Source organism: Haematobia irritans, chromosome 3 (assembly GCF_050003625.1).
Source record: "Haematobia irritans isolate KBUSLIRL chromosome 3, ASM5000362v1, whole genome shotgun sequence".
Classification (NCBI taxonomy): Eukaryota; Metazoa; Arthropoda; class Insecta; order Diptera; family Muscidae; genus Haematobia; species Haematobia irritans.
Window position 1 is genome coordinate 220299674 of NC_134399.1, and position 27476 is coordinate 220327149.

The following is a 27476-nucleotide window of genomic DNA, read 5'->3' on the forward strand; positions in this document are numbered from 1 at the left end:
TTATAATTTGCAATAGAGATTTTATTATAAATAATGGAAAAATATACATATCATAAATAGTGGAAATCGTAAGGATAATGTCTATATGTTAAATTTAGGCAAAAGTTTTCTTTACTTTAACCCTAAAATCTTTAGATTAAAAAATATGGGTTTTTATGTAAACAATTTAATATACATAGTTTTATGAGAAGTTTTAGTTGATTTAAATAACAAAAAAGAGAAGCATTGATTGAAAATTCAAAACAATTTCGATGATCACTTGGAAATTTATAAAGAAAGTGTCCCTTGTGATGCATACATTCAAGTTTTTGGAACATACATCACATGCATAGACTGAGAAATAATTGTTATGAATTTTCAAATCAACTATTTTCTTAGCAATAAAGTTATTTTACATGAATTATTGTGCTTGACATGATCCGATTGTGATTTTTCCTAAATTTTGTTACAAAGATGTTTAAGCATATTTGAGGATTGACGCTAAAACTGGACCCAATAAAAAAAAAAAACAGTGTTAAAATCTAAACTTTGCTAAATTAACAAAATTATTAAAGTGTATAGTTATTGATGATGATAATTGTAGATACATACATGGGGGCATAGTTAAAAAAGAGGAGTTTATACATTAGAAAAAATATGATACTTAATAATTACCCTTGTTTCGCTTAGAAACAAATTTGATGAAATTAGCAAAACGAGATTTATAGTTGGTCGAATGTCTATGGAAATTTTTGTTTCTCACTTTGATTTGAATTTTGGGGTTTAATAGAATAATAACAACGTTCAACGTTGATATATTTACGCACTAAACAACTAAACCAGTGGTATAAACTTAGTAAATCGTATATATTTTTATGTATTAGGTTTTATTTCGTAAAACGAAAATTATGTAAATAACTCTCAAGCATTCAATCAACATGTATAAATATCGAATTTCTACGAAGCTCTCAATTGCCGGTGAAAGCCTTAACATTTATGTGAATATATAAAATGTCTATTTATATATGTAAATGATATATATTGCATACAGATTTATAGTGTACGCATTTATGAAAAACTTTCGATATATAAATTATCAGTCAGTATTTCCTATGAAATGGATATAACTGAAATTGTGGTTATGTTGAAACATCCTTTATTCGTTAGGTGTCGAGATATCTGGTCGAGCACAATTATTGTTAGGATTGTTTGTTGTGGAAGTCTGCTGCATCGGAGGTGGTGGTGGAAGAGGTGGCATTTGTTGGGCATGAGGTGGCGGTGGGGGTAGACAGAAATAACCCTATGACACAGAAAATAAACAATTAAAAAAAAAAGGTTATCGAAAAAAATCATTTGCACACAAAACACACATAAACAATCACAAAAACGAATATAAATTTCACATTAATTTATATTTTTGTCAATTAACACAACAATTAATCCTTCATTATTTAAAAGCAAATTGATTGTATATTTCTCAAACATGGAATGATCTGTTTAGGACCTTCATACTGACAATCGGGTTTCTTGCTGCAACAATTTTTTGTATATTATACTTAATTTTTATTAAAATATTATGTACTAGTATAGGTTAATAGTTTATCTTAAACAAATTTTTACTGAATTGTACTAAATTCTAACAACACGCTGTCCTAAAGAGCGTTGGTTGATTAAATAAATGAATAAATAAATAAACACGCACAAATAATTATTGGCTTCAAATACTAATCAATTGATATAAATAATATTTTAATTGAAACTTCTCTAAACATAAAGACAAACATTTATTGCCTTAGCATTGCTTGAAATATACACTAGAGAAAAAATTAGTAATAACAAAAAATGTCACTTGTTAAAGGAGTTTTTCATAATTTCAGAAGTAGGTAGCTTCTGGAGAACTAATTGGGGTGCGGACAAGGAAACCTTGCAATGGACCAGTCACTGGTGACTTGGAAAAACATACACACTAATAGAAAAATATATCGACATTTAATAGCAAACACTGTCTGCTGTGTTTCAGCAGACAAAGACCTAATGTTATAGCATTTTTTGGGAAAACAGCTAACAATTTGATATTTTGGAACAATGCACATACCGCTGAAAGTCAGTAGTTTACTGACATTTTTCTGCTGATACGAATTGTCAATAATCATTAGAACGCACTTATGTTTACGACTTAAATCAGCAGTATTTGTTTTTGTATTTCAGCAGAGAAAAAGATTTGCTCTTTCCACTAACAGAAGTTTGTTGAAATAAATACATTGACTGCTTTCCCTTTTTCAGCAGACAAAAACTTTTTTCTGTGTACACAGAAAAAAATATCACCAAAATATTTTTAATTATTATTATTATTTCTTTATTAGTAAATTTAAGGTGTTACATAATATACATTTTCAACATTAAAAAGGTGATTTAAGTTAAAAAAGTTTTCAAATAATAAATTATTTAATATAATTAAATTTTTAATCAAACTCGGAAGACAAAATTAGTGAAAACAAGTGAGTAAAGTAGAAAGTAGGGCGGGGCCGACTATATCATACCCTAAACCACCCCTACTGAATTAGTAAACATAACCATAGATTTGGAGTATAATCCATATTTAAGAACATTAAGGGGTACATGTTCATGGGAGTTGTATCACAATCTGAACAGAAATGTCTGATATTAGGAGATATAATTGGTTCTGAACCTACAGAGTTAGTATGCCACTAATATTGAGTCCATTATTAAAAAAAGAGGAAATCGGTAAATTAGTGTGGTTATTAACCAAAATTTGTGGAACTTGGGAAATATATTTATGTAAGAGCTAAATGTAAGTCTAACTAAGATCGGCTAATACTTCAATATTAGAAATTTGAGTAACATTGGTTAATAAATGTCTTATGGCCAAAATTTGGGAAAATCGAGCGATGCACATATATGGGAGCTATATCTACATCTGAACCGATTTGGATGAAATTTTCCAGGTGTGGTTGATACCACAGAAGGTTACTTTGTGCTAAATTTGAGTATGATCGGTTAATAAATGAAGTCAAAAATTAATGAATTCAAAATCGGGCGCTTCATATATATATATACAGGAGGTGCATATAAATCTGAACCGATTCGGATGACATTTTGCAGGTTTGGTAGGTACCACAAAAAGTTAATTTGTGCTAAATTTCAGTAGGATCGGTTAATAAATAAGGCTATTATGACCACATTTTGACAAATCGGGTGATGCATATATGGGAGCTACATCTAAATCTAAACCGATTTCCATGATTTTTGGCACATATAGTACTATAGAATATTAGAGTAGGACAACTTTGAGTAAGATCCGTTTATAAATAAGGGTTTTATGGCCAAATTTAGGAAAATCGGGTGATACATATATATGGGATCTATAGCTAAGTCTGTGCCGATTTCGATGACTTTTTGCACATATAGTAAGTACTATAGAAGATTAGGTTTAGCCAACTTTGAGTTAGATCGGTTGATAAATAAGGGATTTATGGCCAAATTTGGCAAAATCGGTTAATACATATATATGAGAACTATATCTAAATCTGAACCGATTTCAATGATTTTTTGCACATACGGTATGTGCTATAAAAAATTTGATTTGGCCAATTTTTGAGTTAGATCGGTTGATAAATAAGGGACTTGTCGCCAAATTTGGAAAAATTGAGCGATACATATATATGGGACCTATATCTAAATCTGAACCGATTTCGATGAAATTTGGCACACTTAAAGGGTAGTCAATTGGATTACTTTGTGACGAATTTAACGCCGTTCGGTTAGTAAATGAGCGTAATCTGAACCCATTTATCGAAATCGGGCGATACATATATATGGGAGCTATATCTAAATTTGATCCGATTTTTTCCAAATTCAATAGCGTTCGTCTTTGTGCCAAAAAAGCGCCACATACCAAATTTCATCAAAATCGGTTAATAATTGCGACCGGAATCCTGCGAACAACAAATACATGGACGGACGGACACCAAGGGCTAGATCGACTCAGGAGGCGATTCTGAGTCGATCGGTATATATTTTATTGGGTTTAAATTCAATATTTCTGATATGCACATTTTTTGGTAAATCAAAGTTATTATACGCTGACCACTATGTGGTTTAGGGTATAAAAAGTGATGGATTTTTTTTTGTTGTCTTTTTATTACCACTTAGTTTTTATCAGATTTTTGTTTATTTTAATGGGCTGTTTATAATGTTTTTTTTATTAAATATTTATTTCAACAATCAATTTTATTAATTTAGAAGTTAATTGAGTTTTGCTGTCAACATTTAATTTCAATCAATTAAAAAATAATTGAAATAATGAAATCGATTAATTATTTAATCAGGTATTTTTACGTCCAATTAAAACTGTAATTGATACTATCATTTTCGTGATTGAAGGCATTCCATTTTAAAAATTGATTGGATCAATTAATTTCATGATTGAATCAAAAAAATGTATTTTTGTTTGTATTTTTAATTCTATCACAAAGCATCCCAGCAAAAACTAGGTAATCACATCTCATTACAATTTACATTACTAGGAGTAAAGCTGTAATTACACAGTGCATTACATTGCGGTGAGTTCTAATGACTAACTTGTAATGACAACAATAATTGATCGAATTGATATTCTCAAAATGTAATGCATTTGGCTGTTAATGACTTAATAAAATATAATAAATGATGGTACCATTAGGTATAATTATTCACATAATTGAGCATTTACTTAAAAAAAAAAAAACTCAAAAAGAATATTTTATGTAACTGTTTATCAAATAGACAATGTGAAGTTTTCTGTTTTGCTGATGATGTTTTTCTTTTATTTTCTGCAAGCCGAGATTATCCACAGTTGTTGGTTGATAACATTAATGCATCGTTGGAACGGGTGGTAGATTGGACCATGAACAATTCCTTATGTATAAATTCTTCTAAATCAAAGGCAATGTTGTTTGGATACCCTGGGCGAAATGATTTACCTTTGAATATATCTATTTCTAATAATTATATTGAAATTGTTGAGAGGATTAAATGTCTTGGTATTGTGATTGACTCTAAACTTTCCTTTAGTGCACATATTGACATGATTTGTGGTAGGGTGTGGAGTACTTTAAGACGTATTTATTCAGCTAATATTTATATGCCTCTATTTGTCAGGCGATCTGTTGCACACTCGCTTTTGATGTCCCACATTTTATATGGCCTGGAGGTTTTCTCTGGAACTCATGGGAGCTTTCTATTGACTATAAAAAGGCTGGTTAATACAGTTGTTCGCTTTGTATATATGGTGCGTCGGAGGGAACATATTTCTGGGTACGTTAGGAAGTTTTTGAATTGCTCTTTTAGTGACTTTGTGAATACTCGTTTACTTCGACTATTCCATTGTACTATGAAAAGTGGAATTCCTGCAGCACTTTGCCGTAGCTTTACTTTCTGTAGATCTACACGTAATCCCCAAATATTTATTCCGAGAATTCGGAATTCAATCTATGATAAATCTTTTATTGTAAGAATTGCGAGATGCTGGAACTTTTTACCGCTTTCTCTACGGGTTTTTTCCCATACGAATAATGTTTTCCGTCTTAAATTAGTTGAACATTTTAATACGTCTTCATCATAATATATTATGATATCTACGCACGAACTATCTGGACCATTTATTCTAATTCTTGTGGATTCATGTCTAGAAATTTTAGATACTGTTACTTGTTTGATTTTGGTTGGGGAACCAATACTAAAGTTATCACTGATTTATTTATATATAAATTTAAAGACATATATTTTTTGTTATATATATATATATATACATTTTTTTCTGTCATACAAAGAATTATTTTATATTACTTAGGTATGATGTTGCTTTGTAATACGTTATTGGCCAATAGGCTTTTGTATTATAATTTATGAATAAATGAAATGAAATGAAATGAAATGAAATGAAATGAAATTCTGAAGATTTTTCCGTTAAGGAGTATTCTTCACGAATATTTCATAATAATGGTGTTTTAAATTAATGACATGACCATATTATGTTTTAAATAAATGTTATTATACCTCATTCACATTACACATTCAAAATCGACTTCACTAGATTTCAACTGTCATGTGGCTTATAAAAAGGGATATATAAAATCCACTTTTAGTAGATTTTGAACATAATGCGAATGGGCTATTAGGTATATTATAACGTAATTCACGGATCCAACTCCCTTAAACAATAACATTTATTTCTATTTTAAGTGTGAAATTAATTTGCGTATAATCTTATTTAGATGATTTGTTACATTTTTGTTTATTTCTACAATATTCGTTTCTATTCAAGTAATGTTCATATTACAGCATTACTCGCCATATTGTGATACATTGTAATCGGCTAGATTTGGTAGCTTGATACAATAAGTGGCTATTTTGCAAACTTTGGTATATCTACGAATAAATGATTATTTATTAGTTGATTATATGCTTTAAAAGCACTACTTATTTCATGGCCAAAGGTATGCCTGGGGAGAAGTACTTTCCTCCTAGGACATGCGTATGTAAATGTAAGATGCCAATTTATAGGTGGTTATTAATTTTTAAACAGGTTTACCTACAAGATTACCGGGTAATGAGAGTTTTTGCTGGGTATGTTTTTATTTATACCCGAATCTAAACGGTGAAACCACTTAGAGCTTTGAAAAATTAATTGATCCAATTAAAACAAGTATATACGGCCAGTTCGGCCAGGCCGAAGCTTATGTACCCTCCACCATGGATTGCGTAGAAACTTCTACTGAAGACTGTCAACCACAATCGAATTACTTGGGTTGCGGTAACACTTGCCGATGGCAAGGTATCTTAAAACTTCCTAACACCGTAATATATACCACATAGTCCATACGTGGTATATATTAAACTAAAAAAGGCCGATTAAATACGTATATAATTAAGTTTAAAGTTCCTATAGAAATAAAATTTTGACAACATTTCCTATAAAAGTAAAATTTGGAAAAAATGTTCTATAGAAATAAAATTTTGACAAAATTTCCTATAGAAATAAAATTTTGACAAAATTTTCTATAGAAACAAAATTTTGACAAAATTTTCTATAGAAATAAAATTTTGACAAAATTTTCTATAGAAATACAATTTTGACAAAATTTTCTATAGAAATAAAATTTTGACAAAATTTTCTTTAGAAATAAAATTTTGACAAAATAAAATTTTGACAATGTTTTCTATAAAAATAAAATTTTGGTGGATTATTTTTGGCTCGAGTGGCAACCATGAATATGAACCGATATGGACCAATTTTTGTGTGATTGGGGACCGGCTATATATAACTATAGACCGATATGGACCAATTTTGGCATGTATATTAGCGGCCTTATACTAACACCACGTTGCAAATTTCAATCGGATCAGATGAATTTTGCTCCTCCAAAAGGCTCCGGAGATCAAATCTGGGGAACGGTTTATATGGGCGCTATATATAATTATGGACCGATATGGATCAATTATTGCGTGTTTGTTAGAGACCACATTCTAACACAATATTCCAAATTTCAACCGGATCGGATGAATTTTGCTCCTCCAAGAGGCTCCGGAGTACAATTCTGGGAATCGATTTATATGGGGTCTATATATAATTATGGACCGATATGGACCAATTTTTGCACGGTCATTAGAACATAACAACACCATGTACCAAATTTCAGCCGGATCGGATGAAATGTTCGTTTCTTAGAGGCTCCGCAAGCCAAATCGGGGGATCGGTTTATATGGGGGCTTTATATAATTATGGACAGATGTGGACCAATTTTTGCATGGTCATTAGAGAACATATACCAAAACCATGTACCAAATTTCAGCCGGATCGGATGAAATTTGCTTCTCTTAGAGGGTCCGCAAGCCAAATTTGGGGGTTCGTTTATATGGGGGCTATATGTAAAAGTGGACCGATTTGCAATACCATCCGACCTACATCAATAACAACAACTACTTGTGCCAAGTTTCAAGTCGATAGCTTGTTTCGTTCGGAAGTTAGCGTGATTTCAACAGACGGACGGACGGACATGCTCAGATCGACTCAGAATTTCACCACGACCCAAAATATATATACTTTATGGGGTCTTAGAGCAATATTTCGATGTGTTACAAACGGAATGAAAAGTATAAAAATTAATTGATACTATTAATTTTTGTGATGCAATTTTGTTTTTATTAGAAATTTTGTTGAATGAATTAAATTTTAATTGAATATTTTTTAACAATTCAATAAAAATTTTAATAGAAATTATTTTGGTGTAATTTTTTTTTTCTGTGTATGTTTTTTTTCAAATCAATATCTCCAAACAAACGCCATAAAAGAATGGAAGGGTAAATATTAATTTTCTAGAACGCGAGATCTAGGCATCATACCATGCTTGTCTGATCATGAGGGTACTGTAGCTTAAGAGGTGGGGGGAGCTACAACGTTTGTCCTGCTCTTGGAGTCCGAGAACCGGAGAAAAAGAGACCCCCAAAGACCCAACTAAGATCATGCAAATGTAGTCCCTTCAATTTTTATTTATTTTTGATTGATAGAAACGAAGCTGATATGCTAAACATACCCGACTCAATTTAGACACATTCCGCTTTAGTCGCAGAGTTCCACCAAAGGCTAATGGTATGACAATTTGCCATACAAAATAAACTGAACGACTTTTCAAACCTACATATATCTAAGACTATCAAATAAAAAACCCACGTTCATGGTAATTATATACCTAAAAAGGTAACCATTCCTTCTTAATTGTTTATAAATAAAATACAAATTCACCAACATATACCTATTAAATATAACAATCATTAATATTAATTAATACTATGATTCGTAGATTCTAATTAGATCATCAATACTAATGGCATAACCAGTTACGGGACAGGTGGGATGCGTTTTCAAACGTGTTATTATACATTTCCAACAGAAGACATAACCGGAAACGCCACATGCTGTGGGATTATCAATTTTCATTAAACAAATGGGACAATCTCCATCGGGCACATCACATTGTTTAACCGATTCCTCAGTCTCTTCGATGGCTTTGGGATTACGTAGGGTTCCACCAATTTTACGCCTTTGATCATTGGAATACCACCATTGGATAAATTGCAAAAAGAAAGCTAATACTTCCAGTAGTTTCAATACAATATACGTTGCCTTATCTTCTTTAGGAGGTTGTGAGGGATAGCGTAGTGTTAATTTCAATGCCCGAAATATGGGCGAATGACTACCTGCATATTTAATCAAATACATAAAAGTATGTATAGCCTTGCTAGCTTTGTAGGCATTGAATAATTTCAGGGCATATTCTTCCCAGGGCGAAGCTTCCTCATTTTGCACCCTTGTTCTCAATTTTCTTTCAATGTAGGGCAATAAAGTTAACAATGATGCTGATATGATTTCTTGTTGTCTACTTAGCAATTCCCCAGTTGTAGTATGTGTCCTTTGTAAACCGTAGAAACTTTCGCCAAATGAGGAACCCCGTTTTCGTAAATACATATATTGTAAAATCCATGTAAGTACCGGTGATAACTCTTCCCTAATTCGCTTTGTATCGGTGAGTTTAAAGTTCACTCGTAAGCCCAAAAAATCAAAAATTCTACTCAAGGCAGGATAGATGAGATTGTCCAAAGTTTCAGCGGCCGAAATTTCAAATATGGATGGAATGTTTTGTAAATTTTGCCTCACGTTTGCTCCCTCAGCCATTTTGAAAACTAAAAATTTGGTATGCGTAAAAATATTTGAAAACAGCTAGAATGAATATCATTCAAGTTGATAAACAAATACTTGTAGATAGATGTTTGTGGACTTTTCTAAATTAGAACGTAGGTGTTCTCCGTATGATAGTGCATTGGTACGTCGCAAGTACGCTCTAAATTAGAAATCAAAGCCTAAAAAGGCCCTGTGCCGCCGAAAGGGTAAATTTTTCGTGAATAAATAGCAGAGTGAAAAGTGAGAGTCACAAGCGAAAATTCAAATTCTTTAAATTTTCTTTTTTAAATAAAATTTTCAAATTGAATGAATAATAATTTACATTTCAAAAGAACCTTTTTTAAAGAAATGAAAAATCGTTTACCAAATCAAATGAAACTTTTTTTTTTCAAAACTATTGCAACCTTTTACAAGTCATGTGAAACTTTTCTCATTTCTAATGAAACATTGTAGATATTCCTCATTATGCTCTTTCGTTTCGTTTAATTTTTTATATTATCTGCTAGAAAAAAAAACTACGAACTGTTTGTACATTTCTTGTGACCATATTTACAGCATCGATCATGAAAAATCTTTTAAATACTCTTTTATAAATAACATTTTCACATTGATTGCATCCTTTTTAATTTTAGTTAAAGATCATTTTCCTCATAGGTCAAAAGCAGTTTTATATGAGAATTTTCGATATCTCTAGAGCACGGTTGCTACAGTTGGTAGAATTGCAAAAAATTTTGGGTTTTTTCCCCTTTGGTATTTTTTACCGTTTGGTAAATTGGTAGAATTCCTGCCCTTTTGTTAGATTTTGCATAATATGCCCCACCAACATTTCACGTCACAAGTGCGTGTAATAATAAATGAACGTGTGCAACTCCTTCATCTGACTTCTTAACGGAATAATGGTGTTTCCATTGTACTCCTTTGGACTATTGTAAAATGGGCAAAATAATTTTACCTGTGTGAAGAAATTATTGCTTACATTTTGTTTGCTTCTATGTCCTAATTCAGAAATGTTAAACAATCACACAAATTATCTATTAAAAATTTATGTATCTATTAAAAAATTAATTGAAAGTCAATTAAAAAATTAATGGATCCAATTAAAAAAATTAATTGATACTATTCATTTTTCTGATTAATTTTTATTTCAATTAAAAAATTTGTTTAATCAATTAAATTTTTAATTGAATATTTTTTTTTAACTCAAGACTTTAATTGGAAATCTTTTTCTGTCTTGGCCTCCAGGTTTTATATGATAATTGTCGATGTTTCTAGTGAACGGTTCCAACAGTAAACGTGTATAACTCCTTCTTGTGACTTTAGTTATTAGGGTGTTTTCGCTATACTCCTTTTGGACTATCGTAAAGTGGCAAAAATATTTTACATGCGTGAAGGAATTATAGCTTACACTTTCTTTGCTGTTACGCCTTAATTGGAGAAAATTTAAAAACTTGAACAAATACAACCCTTATTATTGTTGTACACAAAAAAATATTTTTTGTCTTCGATCACGAAATTAACTGATCTAATTAATTTTTAATTGAAATGTCTTCAATAACAGAAATTATAATATCAGTCACCAAAGTCAATTAAAAAATTAATTGATCCATTTAAAAAATTAAATGATACAACTAATTTTTGTGATTGGTTTTTATTTCCATTATTTTATTTTAAAACTTTGTTGAATCAATTAAAATTTTCATTGAAAATTTTTATAAAACTCAATTAAAATTTTAATTGAAAAAATATTCTTGATATTTTTTCTGTGTATGGTTTTAAATTTGCTACCATCTTTGTTTTGGAGAACTAAAATATGTTTCAGTGTAATTGAGTTTAAAAAATATCAGACATTGTTTGCTATTTCAGCAAAGAGTTTTCGCTTGACTGTTTCGCTTTCGGGTGTAGCAGCAAATTAACCTCTATTTTGTTGAATAGTATTACCTCCCAATATCAGGCGCATTACAACACATGAAAAGAATAACAGTCTGAAGTGTATTCCTCACCTATATTCCAAGATGACATACATACATCTCAAATCTCTTCTCCGGTAAACAGACCCTTAGCTCATTAACGAAATATGCGTTTTTACAACATCAGTAATGGACTCAATATTCTTGTTCACAAAGAAATCATAATTTTTGGTCTTTAATAAATTAATTTTTAGTAATACTGATTAGGACTCTACTCAGAAATCTTGTGGTGGAAAATTCAAGTGACTTTCAAAACAATTTGGTTTACATTTCATTATACAATTTTAGCAATTCATAATTGGTTTGCAAATGTTTCTGAACTTTGCACAATAAAGCGTTTTTCTAGATATCCATCTATGAATAAATTTGCAAATAAGTCTTTACGAACATTTTCTTTCGGAATGTAATATATCTACTAGCGTCATGCTGGGATGTGTAATAAGTCTTACGGCAATTTCTGCAGCAATAAAACGTAATTTCTATCAAGTATCTTAAAACATGTACTATCTACGAACTTATTGATCAAAAATATGTAACTACTTGTAGTTTATCTGCATAAACACATAATGACACACAATTTTATACTTTAATTTATACCATATAACATAATCTACATACCTGATGACCCATTGGAGGATGTGGAGCTGCACCATATGGTTGCTGCATTGATGCATGGCCTGTTGGAGTAGGTGGAGCCATTTGCGCTACCAAATGAACACCACCACCATTAGCTACAGTATTATTGCCAGGAGGTATTCCACCAGAAGTATAATAATACGGCATTGGTGGTGGTGGAGGATAGCTTGTACATTGAAAAGGTGCTAGCCCGTTTCCAACGTTGATTACACCAACATTATTGTTCATAACATCCGCAGCATTAGTTTCAGTTGTATCTGAGCCAGAAGCTGTTGAATTTGCTACTCCAGGTGGTAACGGTGGAGGTGGTCCAAAGTGCATAGTAGGTCCACCATTCGTAAAATTCCCATGTACACCCGCCGAAGATGTTGAATGATAGCCCGTTGGTGGTGGTGGATGGGCTGCATATAGTCCATATGGGGGTGGAGGACCTGTTGTCGAAGCCATAGGCATGGGTACGAATAGCCCATTAGCAGTCAAAGGAATTCCATATGGTCCTCCGCACATACCATCGTTCAATTGTTCACCAGCACCAACATATGGTCCATAGGGGACTACGGGATTAGCATTGGAATTGTTCGATGTAGGCGTCTAAAAGATAGAAAACAAAATCGTATATATAGCTATAAGGAAAAAAATGAACATACTCTACTAGGATCATTATGCTCATGAGCATCTATGATAAAAGACGTAAGTGATGGAGCGTTTGTCTGTCTGTTCGTTTGCCTACTTGTAATGATAACTCTCGAAGGTATAAACTACCCAGCAAAAACTAGGTAACCACATCCCATTACAATTGACATTACCAGGACTAAAGCTGTCATTACACGTTGCATTACATTGCGGCGAGTTATAATGACTAACTTGTAATGACAAAAATAAATACTTCTCGGTAATTTTCGAATTGTTATTCTCAAATTTTTAGGCAGTTGTAGTTAATAATAATATTCTATTTCTATTCAAGTAGTTCTCCTATTACAGCACTACTCGCCATATTTTGATCCATTGTAATCGGCGATAGAAATCAATATTTTCGAGATTTGGTTGCCTGAGACAATAAGTGACTATTTTGCTTTAAAAGCACTACTTATTTTATGGCCGAAAGTATGCCTGGGGAGAAGTACTTTCCTCCTAGGACATGCGTATGTAAATGTAATCCGAAGCGATGCCAATTAATAAGTGGTTATTAATTTTTAAATAGGCTTACCTACAAGATTACCGGGTAATGAGAGTTTTTGCTGGGTAGATATACAAAAGTCGAAATCGACTATTAGAAGAAAAGTTAAAAGTTGAAGTTGAAAGGAGATGTGATATAGTTCTTTTTATTACAAATATCCACTAAAAATCGACGTCAAAAATTGAAAGGGGATGTGATGTAGTGATGTAAGAAAATTTTACCGAAAATCTGTTCTTTTTTTTCGAAACAAAATGTTCTTTTTTGCAATTTATTTCACTATGTACGTATTATATATTATGATACTATTAGCGACAATTTTTTGGGTGTATAAATACATATCTCTTGACTTGTGTGTCGAATTTTAAATGTTGGTATAGAAAATTTTGTCAAAATTTTATTTCTAAAGACAATTTTGTGAAAATTTTATTTCTATAGAAAATTTTTTGAAAATTTTATTTCTATAGAAAATTTTGTGAAAATTTTATTTCTATAGAAAATTTTGTCAAAATTTTATTTCTATAGAAAATTTTGTCAAAATTTTATTTCTATTTTTATTTATTTTCTATAGAAAATTTTGTCAAACTTTTATTTCTATAGAAAATTTTGTCAAAATTTTATTTCTATAAAAAATTTATTAAAAAGTTTATTTCTATAGAAAATTTTGTCAACATTTTATTTCTATAGAAAATTTTGTCAACATTTTATTTTTATAAAAAACTTTGTCAAAATTTTATTTCTATAGAAAATTTTGTCAAAATTTTATTTCTATAGAAAATTTTGTCAAATTTTTTTTTCTATAAAAATTTTGTCAAAATGTTATATCTATAGAAAATTTTGTCAAAATTTTATTTCTATAGAAAATTTTGTCAAAATGTTATTTCTATAGAATATTTTGTCAACATTTTATTTCTATAGAAAATTTTTTCAAAATTTTATTTCTATAGAAAATTTTGTCAAAAAAATTCACTATAAATTCGAAAGTCAAAATTTTATTTCTATAGAAAATTTTGTCAAAATTTTATTTCTATAGAAAATGTTGTAAAATTTTTATTTCTATAGAAAATTTTGTCAAAATTTTATTTCTATAGAAAATCTACCAAAACATCAAGAATTCTTCAAGAATCAACAGTAAAAAATCTACCATTTTTGGTAGAATTCTACCAACTGTGGCAACCGTGGATGTAGCTCGTTCTATTACAAGAATTCACTAAAAATTCGAAAGTCACGACGTAGAAGGCTTTCCGATTTGTTGGTAAATTTGTTCAATAAAGAGAGCTACATCGCATCCTCTTGTCAACTTCGACTCGACTTCAATTATCGAAAGATAATTTTTAAAAAGTCAAAAAAATATTGCAATCAAATTATAATTTTTTTTCGTTAATTTTCCTAATTATTAGGGTATCTAACATTTACACTTCGTATGTTTAGAATTTCCGATTTTCGCTAACTAATATTACATAAATTAACCCTCTAATCGCATATAGATTTAATGCACTTACATTACAATTATGGGTATCGTTTATCATCAACGCCTCATCGTATCCCGTCATTGGTGAAGATTGAGCTGAATGCTCCGATACAGAGATCGGTGGATGCAGCTGTCCTGGATGTGGTGGCGGTACCGAGGGACCATTGGAATTTTGATTTTGAACATTGCGTGATGAATTCGGCGTGGTAGATGTTTGATAACCCCCACCACCAGCACCCATATTGCCTGAGCCATTCTTGTTATTACCAGTATTCCCACTATTTCGAGACGATTGATACTGTTGATTGTGACCGTTAGAATAAGGCACATGAAGATTCGAATTCATATGATTACGTTGTTGCTGGTGTTGATGCATCATTGGACGATCTTTATTATTGAAACAACGCGAAGAGTAACGCCGAGGGTTATTCTTATTGCCTCCAGCATTCATGGAATTTCCAGCATTAGAATTTTTATTATTTTGGTTTGGATTTTGTTGTGGAGCTGGTGCTGAGGGTCGGGGTTTATCGGCAGTGGTCGAACCGCCGGCGGTATCGGCAACGACATTATTATTATTTGCATCCTGTTTAGTCGTAGTACTCACTTGATTAGCATTCTCATCCAGACGTATATTTTGCATATCGTTTGTTAAAGCTTCCAATTCATCATTTGCCACGTCGGTGGTTTTCGATGCTGTAATAATGATAATTTATTAGTAAGAATTTGGAAATATTTCAGTTCAATATATTTCTAAAAAGTTCTAAAAAGAATAAAGTATGGTGAAAAATAATATATGTCAGTTTTAATTTAAGCTATACCTTGCCACAAAAGAGGCTTCATTTGCAGAAGAAAAAAAATCAAATTAGAATGACAATGATAAGGACGAAATCTGTCATAGATTTGCAAAGTATTACAAAACATTTTCAAATTCAAAAAATCTATAATTCCTTGTTTTATAAATACAATAAAATATCAAAAGACAACGAAAACAACATTAAAAAAACTCTCCTATTAAATGCAAAAACCGACTGAGCACAGATAATAAAATATGTGGATATATATTTTTTTATAAGAAATCAACTTCAGATCAATTAGAGCTTGAACGGAGTGTTTTTGCCGAAACTAAAGACGATGTTCAGCAAACAAGGCAATATTCTATGTCTAATTTATTTATTTATCTATTCATTTAACGACGTAATATAAAAATCCGAACCATTTTAATAACTTTCGAGAGCAAAACAAAATGGAAAATCAGTGCCCTCTTTTTTTCTTACTTTTTAACGTTATTTACCACAGCAGGATAAAACAGAAATAAATAAAAAAAAATCTACAAAAACCTATTTGCTGAAACAAATGAAACTGTTTTCCCTATTTCAAGAGACAAAACTCGAAAACAACTAAATTTTCAATGTTGCTTCATATGTGATGCATTGTTGTCTAGCGGCGTCAATAGTTTTCTGTCCCTAAAACATGAAAAAAATCGAAATATGTAAGTGCAAGCAAACTAGACCGTTTTCCCTTATTTTGTAGGTAAAAGAAATTTGTTGTTACTGCTATCTTTCCCTCTTATCTGTTATAATTATTTTTAATTTTTGTATTGAAATCAGTACTCACATTCGCTGGCTTCATTGGCCGTTTGTGATTTGGTCGCCTGCTTCTGATGATAGTATTCCAAACCAAGATTGTAAAAATATCTTAATGTAGCAGTATCTTTTGGCAAATCCGCTCCAGTAGCTTTATAAGATTTACGTGCATCGAAATTTATTCGGCCACTCAGTGGTGTGTTTGCAGAATTTTGATTTCCCCCACGTGATACATGAGGTGATGATGTATGGCGTTGGTTGGACGATTGAGCATTGCTTGGTAAAGTGGATCCACTAACCTGAACTGCAGTGTAATTTGTAGCTGCACTAGACGAATTAAATGGCGGTGGAGGAGCCTGGGCATAAACAGCAAGATTTTGAGTTGGTGCTGGTATGCCAATGGGTTGATGTGCTGCAATAAATTGATTAGCACCCGCCGAAGTACTCACAAAACTACCTGGTGGTGCCGGACCATTACTGCAAACATAATAGTAACCATTAACATTATTAACAGTCGACATATAAGCTGGTGCTGGTGCTATGCTACCATCATAGCCACAATAACCATAGTAATCCTCGGGATGTGAACCTGCTGGAGCATAAGGATACATGGGATATAAACTTTGCATTTCTGGTAAATACATCGCAGTGCCGGCATTGGGATTATAATGATCGATTTCATAAATTCCATCACCCTGATGTACGGCATATCCCATAGCGGGTGCAACAATACCCATGTGATCTTCTGATCCTTGGAATACTTCTCCTTGATTTGGTTCCGTCTTTATGGTAGCTCCACCTTCGCAATGATTATTATTGGTTGACCGAGAAATTGTACGATTGTTATCATTTGAGTCACCTCCTCGCTGTTGACCAATATTTTTCTCCATCGATTCTCCTCCATTGTGGTTGGTAGAAAATGGCATTGTACAATATTCCGTTGTTTGAGTGCGAAAATTTTCCAAGTGAGTGTACTGTCTCAATTTGTAAAGCGAACGTTTTGGATCGTCATCAATAATGTAATCACTGCTATTGGCACAACTATCATTGTCAATGCCACTGCCGCAAAATTGTTGATGGAATTGGTGGTGATGGTGTTCAGTGGTCGAATTGAACTTGAAACGATACTGCCTCGTAAAGCGCACAGAGCTGAATTTTTGCATTTGTCTCTGAAAACGATATGGAACAGTCCAAGGTTTAAATTGATCCGGTGGCAGGGGTGTAAGATTTTCATAGGGCACTAAACGTTTTTCGCCCAATTGCTCCACAAAAACAATACACTGGCCTTTGTCCACGGCAATCTCCTGTATATGACAGGTGTAGAGATCTTGTTCAGATTTGCGAAGTTTAACATGGCACTTGGCTCCAACCTGGAATATTTTGCGAACTCGTTTGGTCTGGTAACGTATTAACTGATAATAGAAGACACAGAAACACACACACAGACATGGAATATATATAGAGAGACGATCCCAAGACAAAAATAAAAGCAACAGCAACAACATAAAACTAATTATTTACAAAACATACATTATTTTTTATGACATAAACAAAAGAAAAATACACTTTCGACTTAGCCGAAAGTTTGGAATGCATTCATAACATTCCACAAATCTTTATTGCAAATCTGGTTAATTCAATATTTATCTAGAAGAATTAAACATTCAACTCTTATAGGAAGAAAAAATCACGTTAAAACCTTTAATAAGAGAGCAGTAGTTTCATATCGTGGCGAAGATTCTATGTTTGTAAAGGGTGATTAAATTGTAAGGGCCGATGTTGAATGTGGACCACACCTAAACGCCAAGTTTTTTCCGAATTTTATTTGGCATTTCTCTATTTCAGACTTACTCAATTTTAACCATGGAGAGATACACAATCCAACAACGTGTTAAATGGTTCCAAGAAATGACAGCAGTGGATGATCAATTTTCGAAGAAAATCATCTTCAGTGATGAGGCACATTTTTTCACCTCAGTGGATTCGTCAATAAACAGAATTGCCGCATTTGGGCGAATGAAAATCCAAGAGTGATTGTCGAAAAACCAATGCACCCACAAAGAGTGACTGTTTGGTGCGGTTTATGGGCTGGCGCCATCATCGGGCCGTACTTTTTCCAAAATGAGGCCGGTCAGGCAGTTACTGTGAATGGTGTTCGCTATCGTGAGATGATAACGAACTTTTTATGGCCCGAATTGGAAGATATGGATGTGGACGATATGTGATTTCAGCAGGACGGTGCCACTTGCCACACAGCTAACGAAACAATGGCTCTTTTGCGCAACAAATTCAATGACCGTGTTATCTCACGTAATGGCGATGTCAATTGGCCGCCAAGATCATGTGATTTGACACCGTTGGACTTTTTTCTTTGGGGTTATTTGAAAGAAAAGGTGTACGTCGATAAGCCAGCAACAAATCAAGAGCTAAAGGATGGGATAATTCGGCACATTAACGGCATAGAACCTCCATTATGCCACAGCGTCATCGAAAATTTGGACCAACGGATGAAGGTGTGCCACCGAGGTCGCGGCGCCCATTTGGCCTATATTTTGTTCCATACATAATTGAGTAATACCAATATATCATAATAAAATAAAATTACAATAATTTCCTAGTTTGTGTTTTATTCAAAATCAACATCGGCCCTTGAAAATTTAATCACCCTTTATATAGGAAGATCAATTGGGAGGATGATCTATATTGGTCCATGGTTTTTTGGTGTTCTTTTGAGCTTACATATGTGTGCTAAAAATTATTGAATTTGGTCTAAGTTTTGAAACAGGCACTATATAGAGAGACCAATTTTAAATCTTTAGCATCTAGAAGCCGCAATTAATGGTGAAAATTACTCATATCCCGCCACATATAAAGTTATCCCAATTTTACTTCTTGAGTATTTAGGAAGCAGATTTACCTAAAATAAGAACTAACTCTAGAAACTATAAATTTTTAAATTATTATATTTTTATAGTACAGGGCGAAAACTGATTACAATTAAGGGTAATAAGAGATTTCTGGTTGGGTCGTGCTATAACTATTACCAGAATGAACATCCTAGTAAATAGGAAATCTGCTTGAGGAACCTAATTAAAATGTCTACTAATATTATATCCAACATCCCATGAGAGAGAAATCTTCTCTATTGTTAAGTAGTCCCGTTTACTTTTAATTGATGAGAGACAGACATTCCACACAGTATTTGACAAATATCTTACATGAATAAATTACTCATATATAAACAGTTTAATCCCCCTTGATTACTTAGAACAAAATAATACCGAACGCGCAATTGCACATGGGGAATCGAAGATTACATCTTGAAAAAATAATCATAATTACCTTAAAATTTGAATCGCCATTATACCAATTTTGTAATTTAATTTCTTTTCGCATTTCATTCCACGAATCAAATTCAATATTCCGATACATGTTAGGATCCAAGGCTTTGGCCACTTTATAGGGAAATGGTGTTATACCTAAGAAGAAATAGCAATGAATGTTAGCTATTAAAGTAAAAATTCATTAGATTCTTTATTACACAGAAAAAAATATATATCACGAAATTGATCCAATTATTTTTTAATTGAAATATTTTCTATCACAGATATGATATATGAATTTGAAGCACCAATCACGAAAGTCAATTAGAAAATTAATTGTTCCAATTAATAAATTAATTGATACAATTAATTTTTGTGATTGATTTTTGTTTGAATTAAAAAAATCGTTGAACCAATTAAATTTTTAATGGAATATTTTTTAATTCAATTATAATTTTAATTGAAAAATTTTTGATGGTATTTTTTTATGTGTATTCTCCAACTTACTCTCTTGTAACAATTGTCGTACACAAGACATGTACTTGTTGGGTAAAAATGACTCAGTGGTACGTTGTATAATTAACGTATTCTTCTCGTTGTCATCGTGGTGGGCCTCTTTAAGTCCCCGCTGTAAATCATCCGAAAATCTTGGAAAGTTTGTATAATGAAAATGACATAATTTAAAATTTTCCAAAATGCAATTCGTATTATGGGGCAAATCAAGTTCAAATTCACGGCCATCACTAAGGAAAATACGTGTCGCATAACCCTCATCGTTTGTTTCTGTTGTATATTCCATATTCTCAAAATTAGGTCCATGCAACATCTGTTCAACAGCGAATGCCACATCTGGTAGTTTGAAAAGATCCTTATAAAGAATTTCATAACAAATCGCTAATTGGCAGGGAAGAAAAATATATGGAAGCATATTAAATTGGGCCGTTATATGACAATGACGTTTTGTGAATATATTGATTATTTTATGATTTAAATTAGAAATGTTGACGATTTCAAGCTTGAATAATTATTTTCTATTAAAACATATAAATTTAAATATTAACAACATAGTTCTCTTTAATAAGAAGTTCAAATACAAATTGAATTTAACTCTACGATAGTATCTCAATTTTTCTTTAAAAGAAAACTAAATACTTGTGATTTCTGATTCCGAATATGGGAACATGTGGGAATATATATAATCTAAAAGTATAAGTAAAACATTGTGCTTTAAGGCTTTATTTTTTAGTAATTATATTAATTTACCTCAATTGGCCTTTAAGACTTTAAATGACCCAGCAAAAAAATGGAAGTTGTTCTAAAGGCACAACTTTAAAAGCACTGTCCTCCCAAATATGTTTCTTATTTTATCTACACAGGAAGTTTTTTTAATTCAATTTTTTATAACTCGCTTTTCTCATATTTTCTAATGAATAATTTTAACTTTTTTTGCTTGAAATTGGTTAATAACAGAATTAATAAAATAGTACAAATTATTAAAATTTTGTCGAAACAATTTCTAAAATCATTTTTGAAAAATTGCGAATTGTCGAAAGTATTTGAAGCCAAACGTTTCAGACAAGCGTTAGAATTCATTAAAAATAATAAAAAAAAAACTACGATCTCAAGCTTGATTAATTATTTTCTATTGGATAAAAGAAAGATCGAATAAAATCAAAATTTCTAATAAAAAAAAACTATTACAAAATTTTTCTATTCACATCCAAAACACTGAATGCTGATAACATCTTAAGAAGTGATGCAAATTCAGTGCAGCGGCTATTGAGATAGAGGACATCCATCCTATGACAAGCCCATGTTAAATTCATCGCTTCTGCGCCAATTTTGCATCACTTCCGGATCAAAAAAAAAACATTCTCATTACTTTTTTGGCGACGCTTGTTTTGCTGGGTACAAATGAAGATAATAGTAACAATAATAAATCTCCATCTATGTTCTTGTGGATTCGATTCTTTGATTTCATGTTTTAAGTAAACGTTTGAGTATTCGAAATAGCGAGGAAACCAAACGATCGGTAAAATATCGTTAATATTTATTTAGCCATTTAAAGCTATTAAATAAGACCAAATTATAATTTAGTTCGAATTTTATGCATTAACAGTTGATACGAAAAATGTCGATAATCGTTACAAATCCTGGGTCATTGTGGTATTGCTTCTAGTAATAGGAACCCTAAAGACAAATGTTCAACATAGTAATTTTTTTCGTGAACTGATTGTTTCGAAAAAAAACAATCGTTAATGTTCATCATGAAAATTCATTCAACTATTTTCGGTGTTCACCAAAATGTTTCCAATTACAAAAATTGATTGAAGTTGAAAAATTTGTCAATTAATAAATTAGTTGATACAATTAATCAAGATAGAAACATTAAGTTTATTAAGTCAATCAATGAATTTTTTAAATTTTTAATTAAAAAAATATTTGCTCCAATTGACTTTTTAATCAAACTCGGATGATTAAAAAAGGTGATGATTTTATTTTTTTAAATTTTAATTAAAAATTTATTACACACAATGAATCTTTTAATCAAACTAAAAGCTCAAAGTCAGTTAAGAAAATAATTTAAAATAGTTAAGTTTAAGTTTTAAGAAATTTGTTTATGAAATCAAGTAATTTTTTAATCAAGTATTTTTCCCCCCAATTAAAACTGTGGTTGATAGTATCATTATTGTGATTGAAGACATTTCAATTAAACAACTAATTGGAACAATTAATTTCGTGATTGAATCGGAAAAAATTGTGTGCAGAAAGCATCAGTGGGGAGCCAATTAAATCAGTTCTCTTATCGATTGCTCAGTATTTTTGTTATGATATAATAGATTTTTGTATTACAGAATAAATATGTAGGATAATTTGTGGGTCAATAATTATCATCTTTTTGGGAACATATCTTTAAAGGCAATATTCGAACAATGACAACAATGGATACTTGATACTTCAATTTGCCTTCAAAATAACTTATGAAGAAGGATACATAAGTGGTTATATCCATTATTAGCTAATTGTAAATATTTCTATAGAATTTTAAAGACTTACGGCCATTTTCATGTAGCTCCGTTAGGCTTTAACTGCCAGTTAACAGAAAGTAAATTGCAAATATATTCTCTCCAGTTAACTTTAACTCAAAAATTTTCGTCAGTTAAATTCCTAACTGGCCTATGGAATATAAAGGCAAGATGACAGCTTCGTCTATAATACGGTTTAAAAGTTGGTTAGTTAACGGTTTAAAAGTTGGTTAGTTAACGGAACACTAACGGAGCTTTATGAAAATGGGGGTTATACGTAGAAACTAAATTTCAATTAAGTTTTTCATTTTTTTTTTTAGAAAATTTTAATTGTGCTCTTTTGAAAGGCGTGTAGATTATTTTGGTTGGGATTTTTTACTTGTTTAAATGTGTAAAATTTATACCATATTGAAGGAAGAATTTGAAGGAAAAAAGAGCAGCCTTCCCGGGAATGGGAGTCAAATGACATCTAAGTAAGGAAGGTAGATAATCGATGGCAAGAAGTTTAGTATAAATTTTGCAGGTGTATATGCATAAGCGTAGGAAGGCCTCTGGGGAGGGGGCTTAGACCCCCCCAGAAAAATTTTAGCCCCCCCCAGAATTTGAAACTCTACTTATGATTTTCCATTTTTCAATAAATGTCAATAGTTTTTTTTTTTAATTTTTATAACAATTAAACAAGTATATTCAATCGCACAAAGTTCCGCTAAAGACTTTCATGAACAATCGAATTACTTGGGTTGTGGTAGCAGTTGCCGATGGCAATGTTTGAAGTCAGATATTTATGAAATACAGATGTGGTTGACCTTTTGATTGATTTAGTTTAGTCAATTTAATTAAATAAATAGTAATTGATATTAAAACTATTCTTTCATAAATTAATATCTTAATAATGCTGCGAAAAAGCGTCGCCAAAAAAGTAGTGAACATGTTCTTTTTGGGTCTAGAAGTGGTGCAAAATTGGCGGAGAAGCAATGAATGTAATATGAGCGTGTCATAGGACAAATGTCCACCGTTTCAACAGCCGTTGCAATGAATTTGCATCACTTCCTAAGATGAGATCCGAATTCAGTGTTTTGAATGTGAATTAAAAAATTTTGTGATATTTTCACAAATAAATAATTTTTATTGTTTTTATGATTTTTAATGCATTCTGACGCTTGTTTGAAACGATTTTCCTCGAATAATTTCCAAAATTATCGATTTTTCTATAATGGGTTTAGCAGTTTTATGGCAAAATTTTAATAATTTGTAGCAATTTATTTATTCTTTCTCTTTTTTTAAACTATTTGAAAAAAAAAGGAAACAAAAAATTACACATTAAAATATGAAAAAATGAAGTAAAAAAACTTCCAGTGTAGTTAAACTAATTGAGGACATTTTTGGAAGTGCTTTTAAAGTTATTTTGATGTCTAATTTTTTATTCAATTTTATGAAATAAAACATTAATTGGACGTATAAGTTCAGTCTATAAATTTTTAGCTAGGGGGGCTATAGCCCCCCCTAGGAAAATTGTCTAGCTACGCTAATGTGTATATGTATTACTTTTTTAATGATTATTTTTTTATCATACACTTTATAATGTTTTATGTAAATTTCAATTGTAATAAATGTGGCGTTTTCTCTAAACGATATAAAAATATCATTAAAATCTCAATTTTGAAATAGTGTGCAATGGCCTCTATGGCTACACAGAAATTAAATTTTCGGATTCATTCACGAAATTAATTGGTCCAAGTAATGTTTCAATTGAAATGTCTTCAATTACGAAAACGGTAGTACCAATGACAGTTTTATTTGGGCATAAAAAAATACTTGATTAAAAAATTAAGTGATTAAATTAGCAAATTACAATTAATCTTTTGATTGATTCAATTAAAAATTTAATTGATGTCGATTACAAAACTCATTTTTTTAAAATAAAGACCTAACTATTTTCAGTGTCTTTAGTTTGATTAAAAAAGTGATTGTTTAAAATGATTTTTTAATTACAACTTTAAAAAAATTTCATTCATTTTTTTAACTGATTTCGTCTTCCGAGTTGGATTTAAAAGTTATTTGCATCAATTAATTTTTTAATTGAAGTTATCAGCTTCAATCTCCTTTTTAATTGGACATATTTTTTTTTTTTTTGTGATAGTAATATATTAAATCGGGAAAATAATACGAACCCTCTTAAAAGTTATGTATTCCTTATTTTATGTATATAAAATAAATGTGCTCACTTACATTGGCATATAGCAGCTTCCTGGATGTATTCTGATGTAAAAACAGAATCAAAATGTCTCTCAGGCGTATAAAAAACACGAAAAACTTCTTTAAAATATGATCGGTGCTCGTTAAAATATTTGCCCAAATCGAAGGGTTCAAAAAGAATGACATTTCGTCTGAAATTATAAATCAATAAAATATTTTATAATAAATAAGAAAAATCTGAAAATTTTGTTTCCTATAATGAAATTAAAATACATCCGGAATGTAAAATTGATGTCCGAACCATTTAGGTTGGTTCTTGCCGTAATGTCATAGAAATTTAAACTTTAAAGATAATTTGTAATAAAATTAATCTATATTTTATACTCTAGTAAATTAATGATGATGCACATATAAGATCTTAGAAGGTAAGCGGTCTATCCCCGATTCGGTCAACAATTTTCATACTTATAAGTGAAACCCAAACCAAAAAAATTTAAAAACAGCAAAGTGGGCTAATGCGAAACAAAAAGTGATGGGTGTAATAGAAATCGGCGGGGTTTTAATACTTCCTCTTATGGACAGGTTCCAATGAGCGTTAAGGCGAACCAAAGGAATTCGTACGATTACCATATTGCTTGTATGGGAACGTGTGAACACTTTCTATGGTCAAGGATCTTTCCGCGTCCACGGTTACTACATTTATTTAATCGAATTATAAAAACGCTTTATTTATAAGTTTTATTTGGATACTGCGTTGATAATGAACATTTTCTGGGCCCGTAACTACAAAAATAGACCATTCCGACAAAAAAACCGAAAAATCCAGCTTAAAAATTGGACTACTCCCCTTATTCTGGATTACGAACTCGAAAAACGCTAAATTTTCCTTATTTCATCAGAAAAAAATCCAGGACAAAATATGGAACAGCTCAAAAATTTGCGTTGTTGGTTTTTTGCGCATTCGTAAACCACAATATGGACGGTCTTAGGAAATTCTTATTGAATTTTTCCATCCGTGCGTGCTAAGAAAAATTTAAAAATCATACTTACTCGAACAAAGAACCAGCTGCCTGCAGCTCCAATAATGTTCCATACGTCTTGGGCTTTGACATATCATCAAGATACTCATCGAAATCCCGTTCGATATGATTTTCAAAAAATTCTCTATGTTTGCGCATATACGTGACACATTTTTCCCGTATGACCAAATGATGTAATTGGGTGTCATACATTTGTTCAGATATCACTCGAAACAAGCAGGAGGCATCCCGCGCCGTATGCTTGCGATAGAATTGATGTTCCTCTAGAAATTGGTCATAGGGATCTGGGGCCTGGCGGCTACCCGATGTAAATTGCCTTTGTTGCATATTTGGTAAAGTAGATTCGAATGGATTCTGGTAGGAGCTGTTGGTTTATTGGTCTAAACGAAAGTACGGCTTACTGCACAGGTTTATTGGGCTAAACATACATACAAATCCAAATCTAAACAAGACAAGAGAGATGTATACGATTATACAAACTTTTCCACACACACAGGAATGTATGACTAAAGGAGAATGCGCAACTGTACTCGACCGACGAAATATCTACGAATTTGAATTTTTCACAATTATTTACTAACATCTCATTTGCCTGAGAGTTGAGCTTTTTTTTCTTCGTCTCCAACACTAAAAATGGTTCTTTTGCATTCAAGGTCTTATTTTCTTTCTTCTTCCAACCAATAGAATCTATGCAGAATAGCCGTTATAAATAAAAGAAACATAGGACAATGGAAAACAACACAATGATAAAACAAATAAGCTTATAATCTTAAAAGATATACAAAGGAAAAATGAAATGTATTTCATCGATCGCAGGTAATTCTCCAATTTGTTTGTTATGCACTTACATTAAAAATAGTTAAAATGTTTGTTTTTTCTCACGAATAGTACGTCCTTAAATTACAAAAACCTAACACTGAATAAATGAAACCATCGCGGCAACTCAAAACGAAAACTGAAGACTGACGTTAACGTACCGTTAACTCAGTGTTGCTAATAAAACCACAAATGCCAAAGCGCTGGATTTAATTGGGATATGTAGGGTTTCCAATAAGGAATAAAACACTAAACAATGAACAATTGCATTTTGTTTGTATTGTTATTGGATGTATTGCTATATTTAAGGCCGATATGTACCTCTAACGAAATTTCTGCTAACCATAAGAAATGCATTGCTATATTTACTAACAAAAATTCCGTGAGGAATTGTTATCGATTGTTTACATTTTGCTTCCATTAGAACTACATGACAAAAGTGCATTATCGGCATGTAACAAGAAATTTCATTCATTTGCTTTACTAATAAAAGTTCCGTGAGCGTTATTATCGATATTTAACACTT

General features: G+C 31.5%; 2 protein-coding genes across 4 annotated transcripts; both read right to left on the minus strand.

The window, feature by feature from the left end:
* On the minus strand, positions 1–27128 carry otu (ovarian tumor). 3 transcript variants are annotated; one of them, XM_075303006.1, is made up of 10 exons: positions 26983–27002; positions 26716–26821; positions 26145–26576; positions 25128–25285; positions 20380–20766; positions 19892–20028; positions 16581–17961; positions 14998–15659; positions 12304–12912; positions 1–1279 (listed from the first exon to the last, which is right to left on the minus strand). In XM_075303006.1, exons 3-10 carry the CDS (start codon positions 26459–26461, stop codon positions 1136–1138), a joined length of 3795 nt encoding a protein of 1264 aa, XP_075159121.1. In that variant the 5' UTR covers positions 26462–26576; positions 26716–26821; positions 26983–27002; the 3' UTR covers positions 1–1135. The 3 variants fall into 3 exon arrangements, with proteins under 3 accessions (XP_075159121.1, XP_075159122.1, XP_075159119.1); XM_075303007.1 differs by lacking the exon at positions 26716–26821 and having other exon boundaries at positions 16581–17919; positions 26983–27128; XM_075303004.1 differs by lacking the exon at positions 26716–26821 and having other exon boundaries at positions 26983–27128.
* LOC142232265 (peroxisome assembly protein 12-like) lies at positions 8712–9805 on the minus strand. The gene has a single exon (XM_075303008.1). It carries the CDS (start codon positions 9710–9712, stop codon positions 8828–8830), a length of 885 nt encoding a protein of 294 aa, XP_075159123.1. The 5' UTR covers positions 9713–9805; the 3' UTR covers positions 8712–8827.
* Positions 27129–27476: the final 348 nt, after the last annotated feature.

Bases quoted from the DNA above. Each gene is read 5' to 3' on its own strand.
- LOC142232265 (XM_075303008.1), bottom strand. From the start codon at position 9,712: ATGGCTGAGGGAGCAAACGTGAGGCAAAATTTACAAAACATTCCATCC.
- otu (XM_075303004.1), bottom strand. From the start codon at position 26,461: ATGCAACAAAGGCAATTTACATCGGGTAGCCGCCAGGCCCCAGATCCC. The intron at 17,962-19,891 runs GTAATTATGATT...TTCTATTATCAG, and splicing joins ATGGCGATTCAAATTTTAAG to TTAATACGTTACCAGACCAA. The intron at 15,660-16,580 runs GTGAGTACTGAT...TCATTATTACAG, and splicing joins GGCCAATGAAGCCAGCGAAT to CATCGAAAACCACCGACGTG.